At 29.8% G+C, this 13979-nt stretch overlaps 1 protein-coding gene across 1 annotated transcript in view; it reads left to right on the top strand.

Annotated features, from left to right (window-relative positions):
* Window positions 1-13679, top strand: part of ASZ1 (ankyrin repeat, SAM and basic leucine zipper domain containing 1) — a 63399-nt gene extending 49720 nt beyond the window's left edge. Inside the window, exons 9-13 of the mRNA XM_011384441.1 lie at window positions 2653-2709; window positions 3708-3817; window positions 9887-9992; window positions 10841-10954; window positions 13659-13679. Coding sequence (XP_011382743.1) covers window positions 2653-2709; window positions 3708-3817; window positions 9887-9992; window positions 10841-10954; window positions 13659-13679 — 408 coding nt within the window. The remainder of the gene's footprint in view (window positions 1-2652; window positions 2710-3707; window positions 3818-9886; window positions 9993-10840; window positions 10955-13658) is intronic.
* Window positions 13680-13979: the final 300 nt, after the last annotated feature.

A 13979-nucleotide genomic window follows, 5' to 3' on the forward strand; every position in this document is an offset into this window, starting at 1 on the left:
TACATTTCCAAAAGTATTCAAGAGTAAATAAATGCTAATCACTAAAGCCCTGTGAAACATCAAGAAGAAATTTATAGATGTTTTTCTAGGCTTTGAAAATTTAAAGACTTTTAATTAATTTACTGCATTATTAAATTTAGGGTACATGACACTTAATTTGATATATTAAGAAATTTATGAACATCAAAGATTAATTTGAGTCATAAATTGTTTCTTAAAGTGAGATTTGATTTTGTATTTTGGCTGATTGTGTGACATAACTGTGACTTAGTAAAAAGTTAGATTTTAAAACTAAAAACTTTCACTATATCTCTTTAAGATGTATAGTTGGAATTTGTATACATTTGGTTATGTTTATTATGTCCTTCCTACTTAACAGTGTATCTAAGTACTGCCTTAGTACTTAATCTGAGTCATTTACCAAAATGGAATTTTTACTTTTGTTTTATATCTTAGAGAAATTTTTTATTAATTACTATCTTTTTAAAATTTTTACTATTTTGAATTAGATGTACTTTTTTTTCTTTTCTGATTATTACTTTACATCAAGGAAATATTTACTTGATTTTTAAAAAGTTCTTCTCAGGGTGGTAAGTTGTGAATGTTTTGACCCTTTCACGTTGGTAAAATTTCTAGATAAAATAATATGTTTAGTTTCTTCTGACTAAGTGATAGTATTTAATAATGTTAACTGTATTTGAATGGCTTAACTTTTTTCAGATCTTCAACTTTCTTTCTTTGACTTTAAATCCATTGGAAGGAAAGCTTCAACAGCTAACTAAAGAAGAGACTATTTGTAAACTATTGACAGCAGATTCTGATAAAGAAAAAGATCACATATTTAGGTAACATAAAATGTTTTTGTTCAACAGGGTACATATAAATGAGTAAAAATTGTGCATGTTTTTATTACTTCTAGTATATGTGATGACATTTAAAATATGTGATATTTTAAACTTTTATAAGCATTTTTAAATATCACTTAGAAATGTATGGATTTTAAGTGCTTTGTTCTCCAGAATTTGAGAAAAAAATTTATATGTGTACTAACAGTAATGAGAATAATTTTTTACTTTAAATAAGATATCCACAATACAATTTATTTCCAAAGGTTTTGAAATTATATTTTTGTTAATGTTCAAATGATGCTAGATCTTGCTTCCTAATTCTTAACAGACTTCTCATTTTATAAGCTAAAATTTTCCCTGAACACCTTTGTTCAGTTAAGACCACAAAATTATTGTCGATTTACCCAGATTTAAAATTATTAAATTTTTACTTCCTGTAATTAAAGAGATTTTCATGTACAGAGATCTCACGAGGAACATACATCTTGGCAGATATTTTCATTCTTAGAAAAGATGAACTACATTTTACTATTGTCATTTTCTGTTTCCTTATATCTTTGCTCAATAAATATTCCTTGATGTAACATAGATCTAGTGTGTAAATATGAAAATATATTCTATATAGATTCATTTTTACTCATTCTCTCTCTGCGTTATAAATATGTATTTATTGTTTGTGCATTTATAGTCTTTTTCTGAAATTTACATTGCTATAAATATATATATATATAGTTCATATACAGCATTTGGAGATCTGGAGATATTTTTACATGGTCTTGGACTCGAACATATGACAGATTTATTAAAGGTAAGATATTACATAAGCTACAATGAAGTATGTATATTTATTTGTTGGAAAACATAACATTAAATATGCATAAGCATGCTTATGAAAGGATCTCAAATGTATTTCCGTAATTCATAGTACATCCCATTTTGAATTTAATAAGCATTTCAAAAATGTATTATTCTAGAAATTTACATAAATTAGAATTTAGCTGGATTAAACAGCTTTCACCCACTGCCTAAACTTCACAGAACTCCTGCTGGTACATCTAAGCCTTTATGTTTTTTTACAGTTGCTATATAGAATGTTAGATGCATAATTTTTAAACCAAACAAACCTGGTATCAGATTCTTGCTTTAATGGTTACTAACTGAAATATGTTACTTAAATCTGTCTTTTTTTTAATAAGGATAGTACCTAGTGTAGGATTGTTATAAAGATTAAATCCATATGCCAAGTACTGTTGTAAGTACTTCAGGTATGCATCCTGGGATTTGAGTAGATGACAATTATCACCTGATTAGCTGATACTGAAGCATTAAAGCACTATTTAAGATAGGCTTTCTTTAGGAATATGTGCATTCTGTTTAGGTAGTTCAGAATTGGACTTTATTGTACAGCCTTGAAACTCGTTATTTGAGAAAAGCTGAGTAAAACTAAATGTTATCGATAGTTTAATGCGATATATTTAGAAATTTAAAATATTCATAAAATATAATTTATGTCAAATTTTTTATAAGAGCTATTTTTCTTATGTAAGAAATGTAAGTTGTAATCATTTTCTTTGAATCCGGGAAACTAGCTATGTTTATACTTTTTTAATTGTACATATTATGACACTCATTATATCTACTCAGTCGTACAGTTCTGTACCCTCTTATCCTATCCCTTCTAGAAAGCTGAAAGTTGTTTAGGAGAGTAGCATATAACTGACTAATTTATATACACGTGGCTGCTTCTCCTCCTACTGTTTTATTTTTATTGAAAGGTGGTGTTTTTTTTTTTCCTTTTCTATAGGAAAGGGATATAACTTTAAGACATCTTTTGACCATGAGGAAAGATGAGTTTACAAAGGTAGTGTCAATTTCAAAAAAACAAAAAACAAAACTGGAGACATTATTTATCTTTCATATTTCTAAAATTGTGAAACCTTTTATTGTCTGTTTTAAAAATCCTAGGGCTGTAGACTGTGAATGACCTTTTGCTGGATTATGAATTAGATAAGATTACAGATAACCATAACGAAAATCTTCTGTTACAGTACTAAGCTGCTTTTTAAGAACATTTAAAGTCTTAAGAGTAGTTTTTTTTAAAAAACTACTAGCCATGACATCTCAACTAAAACTCTTGCTTCATTTCTAAATGTAAATTTAGATTTGTAAAACAGTAGAAAACATGTTACTTAGGAATAAGAGGGTTGTGTGTATGTGTGTGGGTATGAATGTGTCATCCAATTACTGCCTTTTGCTGGCTTCTCAAAATGATCAAGACCTGTTATTTTATCATCTAGTACTATTAAGGAGCAATTTGAAAATACTTTGGGAAATATGAGAGATACTTTAATAAATGGGCTACCCAAAAAGTTGTCATCTTCCTGAACATACTGGAACACATTGGCATGAACACATTGGAAATTCTAAATCTTCAGTATCACTGAAAATCAAAATAAACATACTACTTAGCTAAATCCAGGGTGTAAAATTTAGTTAATACTAAGGGCAGTTCTCACTTAATCACTGATAAAAATTTTAAGTAATATTTTGAAATAAAAATTGTTTTATTGTGATTGTTTAGAAAGACTGTATATTAAAATGTAGTAATGTTTTTAGAATCCATTACAATTGTTATGTATTGCAAAAAATTGACTGTAGTTACTATATTTCTAAATATTTTAATGATGTAACCTTTTCTAAGTTATAAGCAAATCATGTTTTCAGTATGTTTGTTATTTTTCAATATGTATCTTTTTTCAAGATGTAAACTGATCACATAAGAATCTCCTTTAGTAATTTCGAATATTAACTTATTCAAGTATGACTACTTTATTGAACCTTAAAATTATTTCTGTTCAGAATGGAATTACCAATAGAGATCAGCAGAAAATTCTGGCTGCGCTTAAAGAACTAGAGGTAGAAGAAATAAAATTTGGAGAATTACCCGAAGTGGCAAAGTTGGAAATCAGGTAAAATTAACTTATCGGTTTACATTACTGTAGTTTAGAACCAACTGTTCTTTTATAGTTTAATTTTTATAATGTCTTAGTCATTTTACTTGATACCATAATTTATCTAGGGAAACGAATAGTTCATTTTACAACATACTGTGTTCTAAAATGGGAGGTGCTTTATAAAGTCAATTTTGAAAAAGTCATTTTAGCAGAACAACGCACCTTCTTGTTAACTCACATAAACTCATTTTTTGTTTTATTTTTTATTGCATTTTGTTAAATGAACTATAAAAGAGATGCCATGCTTTTCGTAGTATAGCTTTTACTCTCTTTAAATCATTTTAAGTGTCAAATGGAAAATTCAAAGTAGTGATAGTTTCACTTAGAGAAAAAAAGAGTTTCTCATGTAGCTTGTCTCTATTTTCAGCCTTATTCTGTAAGAAATTATGTTACCTATAAAGTTAATTTTTAATATTATAAACTTAACAAACAGTGATTATTAGTAATATTAGTAACCTAAAATTTATTTTGAAAATAACATTTGATTTTATTAATATATTATGGAGCATTAAAGGATTTTAACTTTTTAATTGAAATAATTATAGATTAACAGGAAATTTACAAGGATGTATACGGGGAGGGCCCATGCACCCTTCACCCAGTCTCATTCAGTTTTAATACCTTGCATCACTAAAGTACAATATCAAAACCAGAAAACTGATATTGATACAATCCACATAGCTTATTCGTATTTCACCAATTATACATGCACTCATTTGCATATGTGTGTATAGCGCTATGCAATTTTATCACATATGTAGCTTCATGTAATTGCTGTCATAATCAGTACACCTAACATACCATTATCACAAGGCTCCCTCATAGTGCCCCTTTATAGCCACACCCATCTCTTCTCTCATCCCTAACCCCTAGCAACTAATAATTTGTTATCCATTTTTAAATGATCTTATTTCATGAATGTTACATAAATGGAATCATACAGTATGTATCCTTTTTTGATTGGCCTTTTTCAGTCAGTCTAATTTCTTTGAGTTTCATCCAAGTTATATTCTATAAAATATAATACTTATAAATGCAGTAGTATCACCACTAGTTAGCTTGCCTAAAACTAACATTGCAACTATGATAAACGTTAATTAAACATATGAATAATAGATTTCTGCACCATTTTAGAATTTAGAGAAGTCTTCCAGGGAATAATATAGGTGATCCAGATTTCTTTAAAAAAAAAAAATTTTATTGCAGAGTTAAATATTTGCCTTTCTCTTAATATATCTCCTTATAACAAGATCTATATTCAAAATAATGCCTCATCAATGTTTCAAAATGACATTATAGCTCTTAAATATTTGAAGACATTGTAAGGATTTCAGTTGTGAGGACTTAAAATCAGCTCACCTTGAATCACTTTGTTCATTTCTTTACTTCTTTAATTTATTGTTTCTATGAAGGAATATTCTAAGTTCTACATGACTTAATTGCAAATTAAATTTTTTAATGTAACTTATTTATATGATGGCAGAGTTGCCTGTATGAATTTACTTTGTAGGATTTAATAAACTTAAAGTATGTGGAGAATCCTGAATGGTTCACTTATTAAAACTGGTGAATTTTTTAAAAATAAAACTGGCAGACATACATTTCAGGAATTTGACCTAGTTATTAAATCACAGACTTTGTTTACATGGTGTTATGGAAAAGGTTTTACTTCCCATTTGTTCAAAGTCATTCTTTAAAAAAGAAATTAGTCATTAAGTCATAAGAAAACTAACAGCAAGAAAAGTTGAACTGATTGATTATAATCTTCTGGTAATGTGACTTCAACAATTTAGCTACTGATTTATTTTAAGATACTTTTCTTCTCTGTGTTAAATTTTCTAACATAGTCTCTTTTATAGGAACACATGCCACAGTACATTTACTTTTTTCTGCACTTAGCTTTAGTGTGTTTGCAGAATTATAGAATGCAATTTACAAGTATTAATAACCATTCTGTTACTACTTTGAAATATTCCAAGCAGCAACAGTTTTCATTCATGTCTTGACATTTTTAACAGTTTCTGTCCAGACCCTTTCTCTGAGCCTACCTGACATCTAATTGAATGTATCAAAGGTATCTCAGCATTATGTCCATTAAGGAAACTGTTTGTCCTCCAAAAAGAAAAATCTGTATAGACACAAAATTTTATGTGAAAATATATTGTTCACATCTATTATAAGCATTCTAAAATTGGAAAGTAAATATATAAGAGGAATTGTTGAATTTAGTTGCATCAATATAATTATTCTGTCACTTAACATATTTTGAGAGTTAAGGTCATGGAGAAATACTCATAATAAGTATAAAAGGCACAATATAAAATGGAGTGTGAGGTGTAATGCAATTTGTATATATGCATACAAAATACTGGAAGAAAATGTGTACTATAAGAAAATATTCTGAAAGAAAATAGTTATTTGGATAATAGAGTATTGGTAATTTTAATTTTTTTAGATATTCGACAATGAGCACATAGTATGTTTATTTGGAGTACCTTTATTTAAAGTATAAATTTTAGCCTGTTTTAGTCAGTTTACACTGTTATGCCACAATAACAAATAATCTAAATGACTTCTAAATCTAAATCTAATAACAAAGTTTTTTTTTTAACACAGTTTATTTCTTGATCATCTATATCATAGGTCAGCTGCCAGTGGCTTTCCTCCTTGTTATTATTCTGAGAACAGGCTGGAGAAACGGCTCCACCCACGACATGTTACTATTGTGGCAGAGAGAAAAAGAGAGATGGCAGAACCAGTCAATGGTTCTGTCCAAAAGTTAAACGGTCACATTTTATTTGACAGAGCGAGTCACATAAGGCCAGGCCTTATGTCACTGAGACATGAAGTATAATCCTCTGGCAGAGAGAGGCCTGGTAGTATTTGGCTCAGTAGAAAATACATGGTAACTTAATCAAATAAAATAGTCTACAATACCTATGTCATATTTGCTTATTTTAAATTCTCGGAATAGGTACACAATTATCAGGGCTGCTGTGTGAAGGTCTATAGGGTGACTGCTGTACATTCGTAGGGCTATACGTAGTGTAAAACGAATGGCATAATATAAAGTTATTTTTTACAATTTGCCTGTTCATATTCAATGACTCTGAACATTATACATCACAAGAATGGTATATATTTTTCTTTCAGTCATTAAGACTGAAATGTTGTTCATAATATTACTTGCTTATTTGAACTGAGTTGTTAACTTACCAGTCTTACTTTCTTCAGAATAAGAGCTTATAAGTTTATATTTCACATATATGTGTGAAGTGCCTATCTAAAATTATATACCTGCTCTCAGTTGATACTTTGAATGACATTTCTTAATTTCTTTAATGGATCTTAACTTCCTTGAGCTCATTAAATAAAAAATACACAGGGCACTAATTATTTGAGTAATTATTCTTTTCACTGATAACAAATAAAATCAGTATTTAAAGAGCACTAAGTGTACCTTGTATAAATATTACATGGAAACAAAATATAAGTAATGACTGCTGTTGTCTTGACAGAAATATGTTCAGGTTCTTCTGTTCTTTATAAAGATCAGAAAGAAAATGGAATGAAAAAGAATTATATTGTTTTGAAAATGCCTTTGCTAAAATATCTAAATTTTTTAATTTCAGTTTGCTTTTATAAAGCAACCATCAGACACTCAGACACTTTTCGTTATGGGTGTCTTGATTATATATTTAGGTTCATAAAATTTAAATTGTTTTATATAAACTTTATTTTTCAACCTAATCGCTAAGAAAAAATACTTGCTTTAAATTAAAATATTACATAAGTCCTAGCAATGTGTCTTAAAGGACAGTTTGCTATTAAGTGTCATTGGAGGTTGACCTTGGTTGCTTTTTATAACCTTTCCTTCTAGAAAGAGCATGAAAGAAACTTTATAAAATATATAATCAAAACTTGTACCTTGTAAAAATTTTCATTTGGACTCAGAAGTATCTTTTGATTCCATAGTAGTTGTTTTTGTTTGCATTTTTATTCTATACTACTAACTGACTTTCCAGAAAGGTCATTTCATATACTTGTTGACTCTTAATGAGCTTAATTTTTGTCATTCCACTAGAGGGTAATATCTTATGTTACTGTAATCTCATGTTCATTATCCATTTAAATTTTTTCTCTGAATTACCTATTCATATTTGGTCCACTTTTGTATTAGGTTGTATAAGTTTCTGTGTAGCTTTCATTGTAAATTAGCTTCTGTCACTGAAACTAATCTAGTCACCAGTGTCTCTTCATTGCCAGAATCAGTGGATTTATCTTAATTATTTAATGTGCTTAACCTTTTCCTCGCTCTTGAATCCCCTTCATTGCCTTTCATAACAGACTTTAACTCCTGATTTTCTTCTTCTCAGGCTACTTTTCCTTTGATTTAGCTTTTTTGCTCTACCCCTGTCAACACTCCCTTTTTCACAATATGTATCTTATTTCTTTGTGGTCTTCTCCATGACCCTGTTTTGATTTCTATCAATGACCAAATTACAGATGCTTCTAATACTACTGTGGTTTGTGCCTACATTCACAATTGAAGGAAAGACTGAATTTCTGTTAGAGGTTAGTGAAAATAAAGATGTAATTTTTTCCCATCTAAGTTCACTAGCTCCCTGAATTCTTTCTAGTTTCATGAATCTGTGGACTCCAGGGTAAGTACTCCTACAAGACTGACATCTACTGCTGCTTACCAGTCGTTGGCCGCCTGCATGTCTCATATCACTGCCATCATCATTATGATTAAGTTTGTTTGAATGCCATCTTTGTGCTAGATGGTATTCATACATTATCTCCTTCAATCTTCCTGGCAGTCCTATTATCTCAATTCTAGATATATGGAAACATTTGGCTGAAGATTAGGTTTGCCCAAGATCATAAATGGAAGCTGAATTCAGACTCAAGTCTTCCTGATTCTAGAGTCTATAGCTCTTAACTATTATACCATAGAGTTTTGTCTTCACCCCATTTTCTTCCCTACCACCCACTCCCAGATTCACTTTCCTGCTTGGTGACAGCACTTTCCACTGAAACCAAAAAAACTTAGAATCATTTTAGACTCTTCCTTTTCTTTTACATGTGTTTTTCACTTTATTCTCCTGAATGTTTCTTGAACCACCATTCCATCCAGTCAGACTGCCCTGCCAGATCCTTAGTTTAAGCTTTCCTTCATCATCTCTTAGATGGATGTTTCCATTAGTCTCCTCTAATTATTCTCTCTACTTCCACTTTTGTGTTCTTTTAATATACACCACACTCCCCAGATAAGCCTTCTCATACAAAAATCTGATTTTCTACTTTACTATTTAAAATTCTTTAGTACTACAGTATCAAAAAGGTAAAAATTTTAATTCTATAGTATGTCACAGAAATTCTTAAATGGTTATATCCTGCCTCTTTTCTTACTACTTTCCCATAATTGTGCATTAGTTATATCTTGGTGACCTCCTGTTCCCATACTTTTGCACCCCCTATTCTCTCCATCTAGAATTCTTTCTCTTCCTTACTACCTGACAAACTTATTCTCAAGCTCCAGACTCAGTTTAGGTTATCACCTCTGTGAAGCATTACCAATTCCCTATTCCCATTATACTGAGTTCATTATCTCTGAGTTTCAGATGTCTCAACTATAAAATTATATTAACATCTACCTTATAGAAGTTGTTAGGAGGAATTAAAAGAAAAATAAATGTAATTAATGCAGTGCCTGCACATAGTAGATCCTCAAAATTGGTACTTTTATATTCTTCATATGTCCCTGTGAATGACAATGTTGTAATTATATTTCTATGTACAGAGGCAATTGTACATCTGCCTCTCATCTTGAACTTTGAGATCCTCAAGATTGGAGATTTGGTTTCTTTGTATACCCAATGTCTATTTCAGTTGCTAATACATATTAGCTATTCTATACTTTTTAGAGATCTAATGTTATGACTACACACCAAGTAACTAGCCCAGTAGAATGAAGTAAATTGCTCATATTAATGATTCCTGTTTGTTTCCTCTCTTTAGCGGTGATGAGTTCCTCAACTTTCTTCTGAAATTAAATAAACAATGTGGCCATTTAATAACAGCTGTACAGAATATCATTACAGAGTTGCCTGTAAATTCTCACAAGGTATTCTACAAAAGTTATTAAGTGAAAAGTATCAATGCTGAAGAACATTCCAGATAAGTCAATGATAATTCAGTAAACAGTTGTGATCTGGTAAAATTATATCTTCTAAAAAATTATATAAGACCTAAATAAGTCACTACATTTAATATTACTCTTTTATATACTAATTGAAAAACCTTGTCTTCTAGCGCTCAAGAAAAGGAAAATAAGTCAGACTAAAAATTAAACTGATCTATGTATTGAACTTACCATTTGTTCTTAAGGGAATTTAATTGTTTAAAATATAAAGTGACAGAAGACCCAAGTGAAAGTTGAAACAAAACAGTGTGTTGAGTGTTATTAAAAACCATATCAATATAAGGTTTTTTTAATGAAGGAAATTTTAAATACAGTAAGTGTAAGTGACCTGTAAAAGCAAACATTTTGTAGAGTTTTTCATATGATTTGGTTTTAACTGTTTGTCTATAGTGAAAAAAATTTAATATACTTGTTTTCCTGTGATTTTTATATAACACTAACATGAGAATAATGTCATTCCTAAAATTTTATGAATTTATTTTTTCACCATAAATATTATTATTAGTCTCCCTAAAGTTATATATATCACATATATTTAGTAAATGCATTCAGGAAACTGATTTGACTATTTATAAAATTATAAATTTTATAAATAGTCACTAATTATAAAATTAGTGACTTCTTTTTTTGGTGTTAGAATTTATCCTGAACAAAAAATACTCTTCAGTTAAATAATTTAACATTTGCAAATGTTATATAATTTTTGTGAATATAAAGTTGTGAAAATTGTTTCCTATTCTTTAAAATGTAACTTTTGAAAATATTAACAGATAGTACTCGAATGGGCTTCTCCTCGGAATTTTACTTCAGTTTGTGAAGAACTGGTTAGTAATGTTGAACATTTGAGTGAAGAGGTCTGCAAACTAAAAGACTTAATTCAGAAGGTATATATATTTAATATAAAAAAGGGGGAAATAGTTTGTAGCATAGTATATTAGACAATGAGGTAATTCTGACAAAAGCAGCTTAAGCTCCCTCTAGACAATTGGAAAGAGGACAAATGCATACTAAAAGAACAATGACATATCATTTTCTTCTTTTAAATTAGCAGGAAGAAATGTATTTACTCGACCCATTTCTGGTTAAAGTTCGCCAAACTGACAGTCTCATGTGAGACTGGAGTCACAACCCTTTTCAGAAACAGTTCGGCAAGATGTGCCAAGAACCATAAAAATATTTGTATCTTTCATTAGTATTTTAATGATTCTAAAATTGTCTGTACAGCAGAAAAATTAAATAAATTATGGTACACTTACTTATTATAATGCTGTGCAGCCATTTGAAAAAAAATAATGAAAATCAAATACGAACTTGTTAAAGAGATGAAGTTATATTTGTAAGTTTTACTTATGTGTAAATGTGCAGATAAAAAATTACCAAAACTAAAGTTTATTAGCTCTGTTACTGAAGTAGGATTGTGGATGAACTATTCCCTTTATTTTTTAGATTATGTTTTATTCTTTAAGTTTTCTTAAAAGTATGGGCTTTTTGGGTTCTTGTTTCTATACTCATATAGAAGTATATATGTGGATTTAAAGACAGGTGATTTTTCCTTTAAGAAAATTTGCTGTTACAAAATCTAAACTGCTGAAATAGGGAAGTCTTTTGAAGATAGATAATAAAGGAAAGCACTTTCACTTGACTAAAGAACTCACTTCTGAGTTCTCCAAGTCTATCTAATAAGTTTGATTATCTATTAAAATTTTAATACATGATGTGAACATTAGATTATACATTACATTTTTATAGCATCAACCCATAAGTCATTTAATATTTTTATTATATTTCATCAAAAAAGTTTTCTTCAAAATTTTATTTTGAAGGTCAAAATAAAGGTCATTTGTCTTTCTGGCTATTAACATATGTTCAATCAAAAAGAGTCTTTTGAAAAACTGAGCAGAAAATTGTGAAGCAAATTCTACAAAAAAGTAGGAGAATAAAGACATTTTAAATAGGGCAAATGAGCAATATATTTCAAAATTCTTATAGAAGATGACTTCATTACAGAGAAGGAGACATCTTAGAAGTTGTATTATCTCTGACATTTATTCATTCAACAAACAAGAGTGCCTGTTGTATGTCAGGCAAATTGCTACACAGGCTAGGAAGAGCCTGAACTTGCTGACAGCATGGAAATTATAGCACCATCCATCTTCACTTACCTCCATCATCTAGAAGAATTGAAGGAAAATTATATTGATTTTACTTAGTATGATGTTTTTCATGGGAATCCAAGGAAAACTTGCAAGGATTTTTGTAAAGATACTTCCTGAAAAGCATCAACTTTTAATGTGTAGTACAGGAAATTCCCTAAGACATCTTTGCCTCATATTGGCAATTATTTGGTTTCTTCAAGACAAACTAAAAATATTTTGGATGGGGGTGGAGAATTGAGATAAAATTAGACCAGATTTTTCTTAAAAGAGTGAATTTAAGAAACACCGCTTCAGGGGTGACTTTGACTTTGAAACATAAATAATTCAGTCAGCTACCATAGTTTTTATTTCAAATGTATACTGCAAGCAGAAATTTCAGCTTTCTTTATCTAAATGGGAGGTCTTTTTTCCTGTGATCTTCTTTACCTTGAATCTACACATTATGTAAAGGCTAGCTTTGAAAATGCATTTATTGATTTATAATAATGGTAGATGCAGTTCTTTGGAAAGGAAAATCTTAATTTGGAGCAAGCTAGTACACTGGTTTTCTGGATTAGTCTTAAACAAGTGGTAATCGCCATAGATTTGATTTAAATAACTATGAATTTGGAAGTATTCTTAATATGCCTGTTTAGTTTATGATATTTTAGAGTTTACCAATTACTGAGGGTTCTTTTTATAAAGAACCGTATGAATTATCATAGATAAGTGTATGGAGGTAACGGAGAGAAGGGTGGGAGAGGTCAAGGCTAGACTTTAGCACCACATCACTCTCTTTCAAACCAACACACTGACAGGCTCCTGTCAGAAAGGGTCATTCTTAAGTAATTGGTTAATAAAAGGAATGACTGTGTCAGGATTCAGTAAATGGAGCATCAGTGTCAAAAAGGAATCTGTTGCTGAATGAAGCCATTTGGAAGTATAGACCAAGAATACAGTATTAATGAGATTGTCATTGAAGTCCATTTCTGCTATGAATTTAAAATGAATTTTGCAGGCTTTTTAAATTATTTACACTGTAGATTTTAGAAGTAGTTATTCTTGCTAATGTTGAAAGTACTTGTCACCATTCCAGCACAGGATGCTTCTAGTAAATATCACTCTATAAGTATGCCTGCTTGTTTTTATCTTTCAAAGATCTCTTGGTTTCTGTTCATGCTCCCTCTTCTTCCCTCCCCCAACAACTGCCTCCTCTCTTCCCCTCCTCTCCCTTTTCCTTCCCCCACACACAATTGGGGGACCTTCTTTGGCAAGAAAGTTCTCTGTATGGGAATTGAAAAACTGAATCATATACTTTTATTGCTGAGAAGTACTAAAAGAACCACTTAAGTTTTTGTCGACATTTATTCCCGCATTTGTACTTAAATGAAGGGTTAAACTTCTAGCATTAGCATCAAATCTTCCAGTTTTTGTTAACTTTCATGTGTTATAGGTACGCTATAAGAATGGTTAACTTTTTTGTAAGAAATCAATTGATATTTAATGCAGAAGGAAAAAATAATTGCCATTTCTTATAGGTAGAAATAGAAACTAACATTAAAGGAACTTTATTTCATGACATAAAAACATGATATCAAAAGGTAATAGTCTACAAGAGTATTTTTATGAAACTAATGATTTAATATAATATGTTCTTATGAAAAAAAAAAAGACTGTCTTTCAAGATATATGTGCTCACTTTAAATTTTCCATGGGAATCTTGCACTGGCTACATCTAAATCATGTGTTTTAACATAGATATATTATATTTTTA

The sequence above is a fragment of the Pteropus vampyrus genome, unplaced genomic scaffold (assembly GCF_000151845.1).
Source record: "Pteropus vampyrus isolate Shadow unplaced genomic scaffold, Pvam_2.0 Scaffold580, whole genome shotgun sequence".
NCBI lineage: Eukaryota > Metazoa > Chordata > Mammalia > Chiroptera > Pteropodidae > Pteropus > Pteropus vampyrus.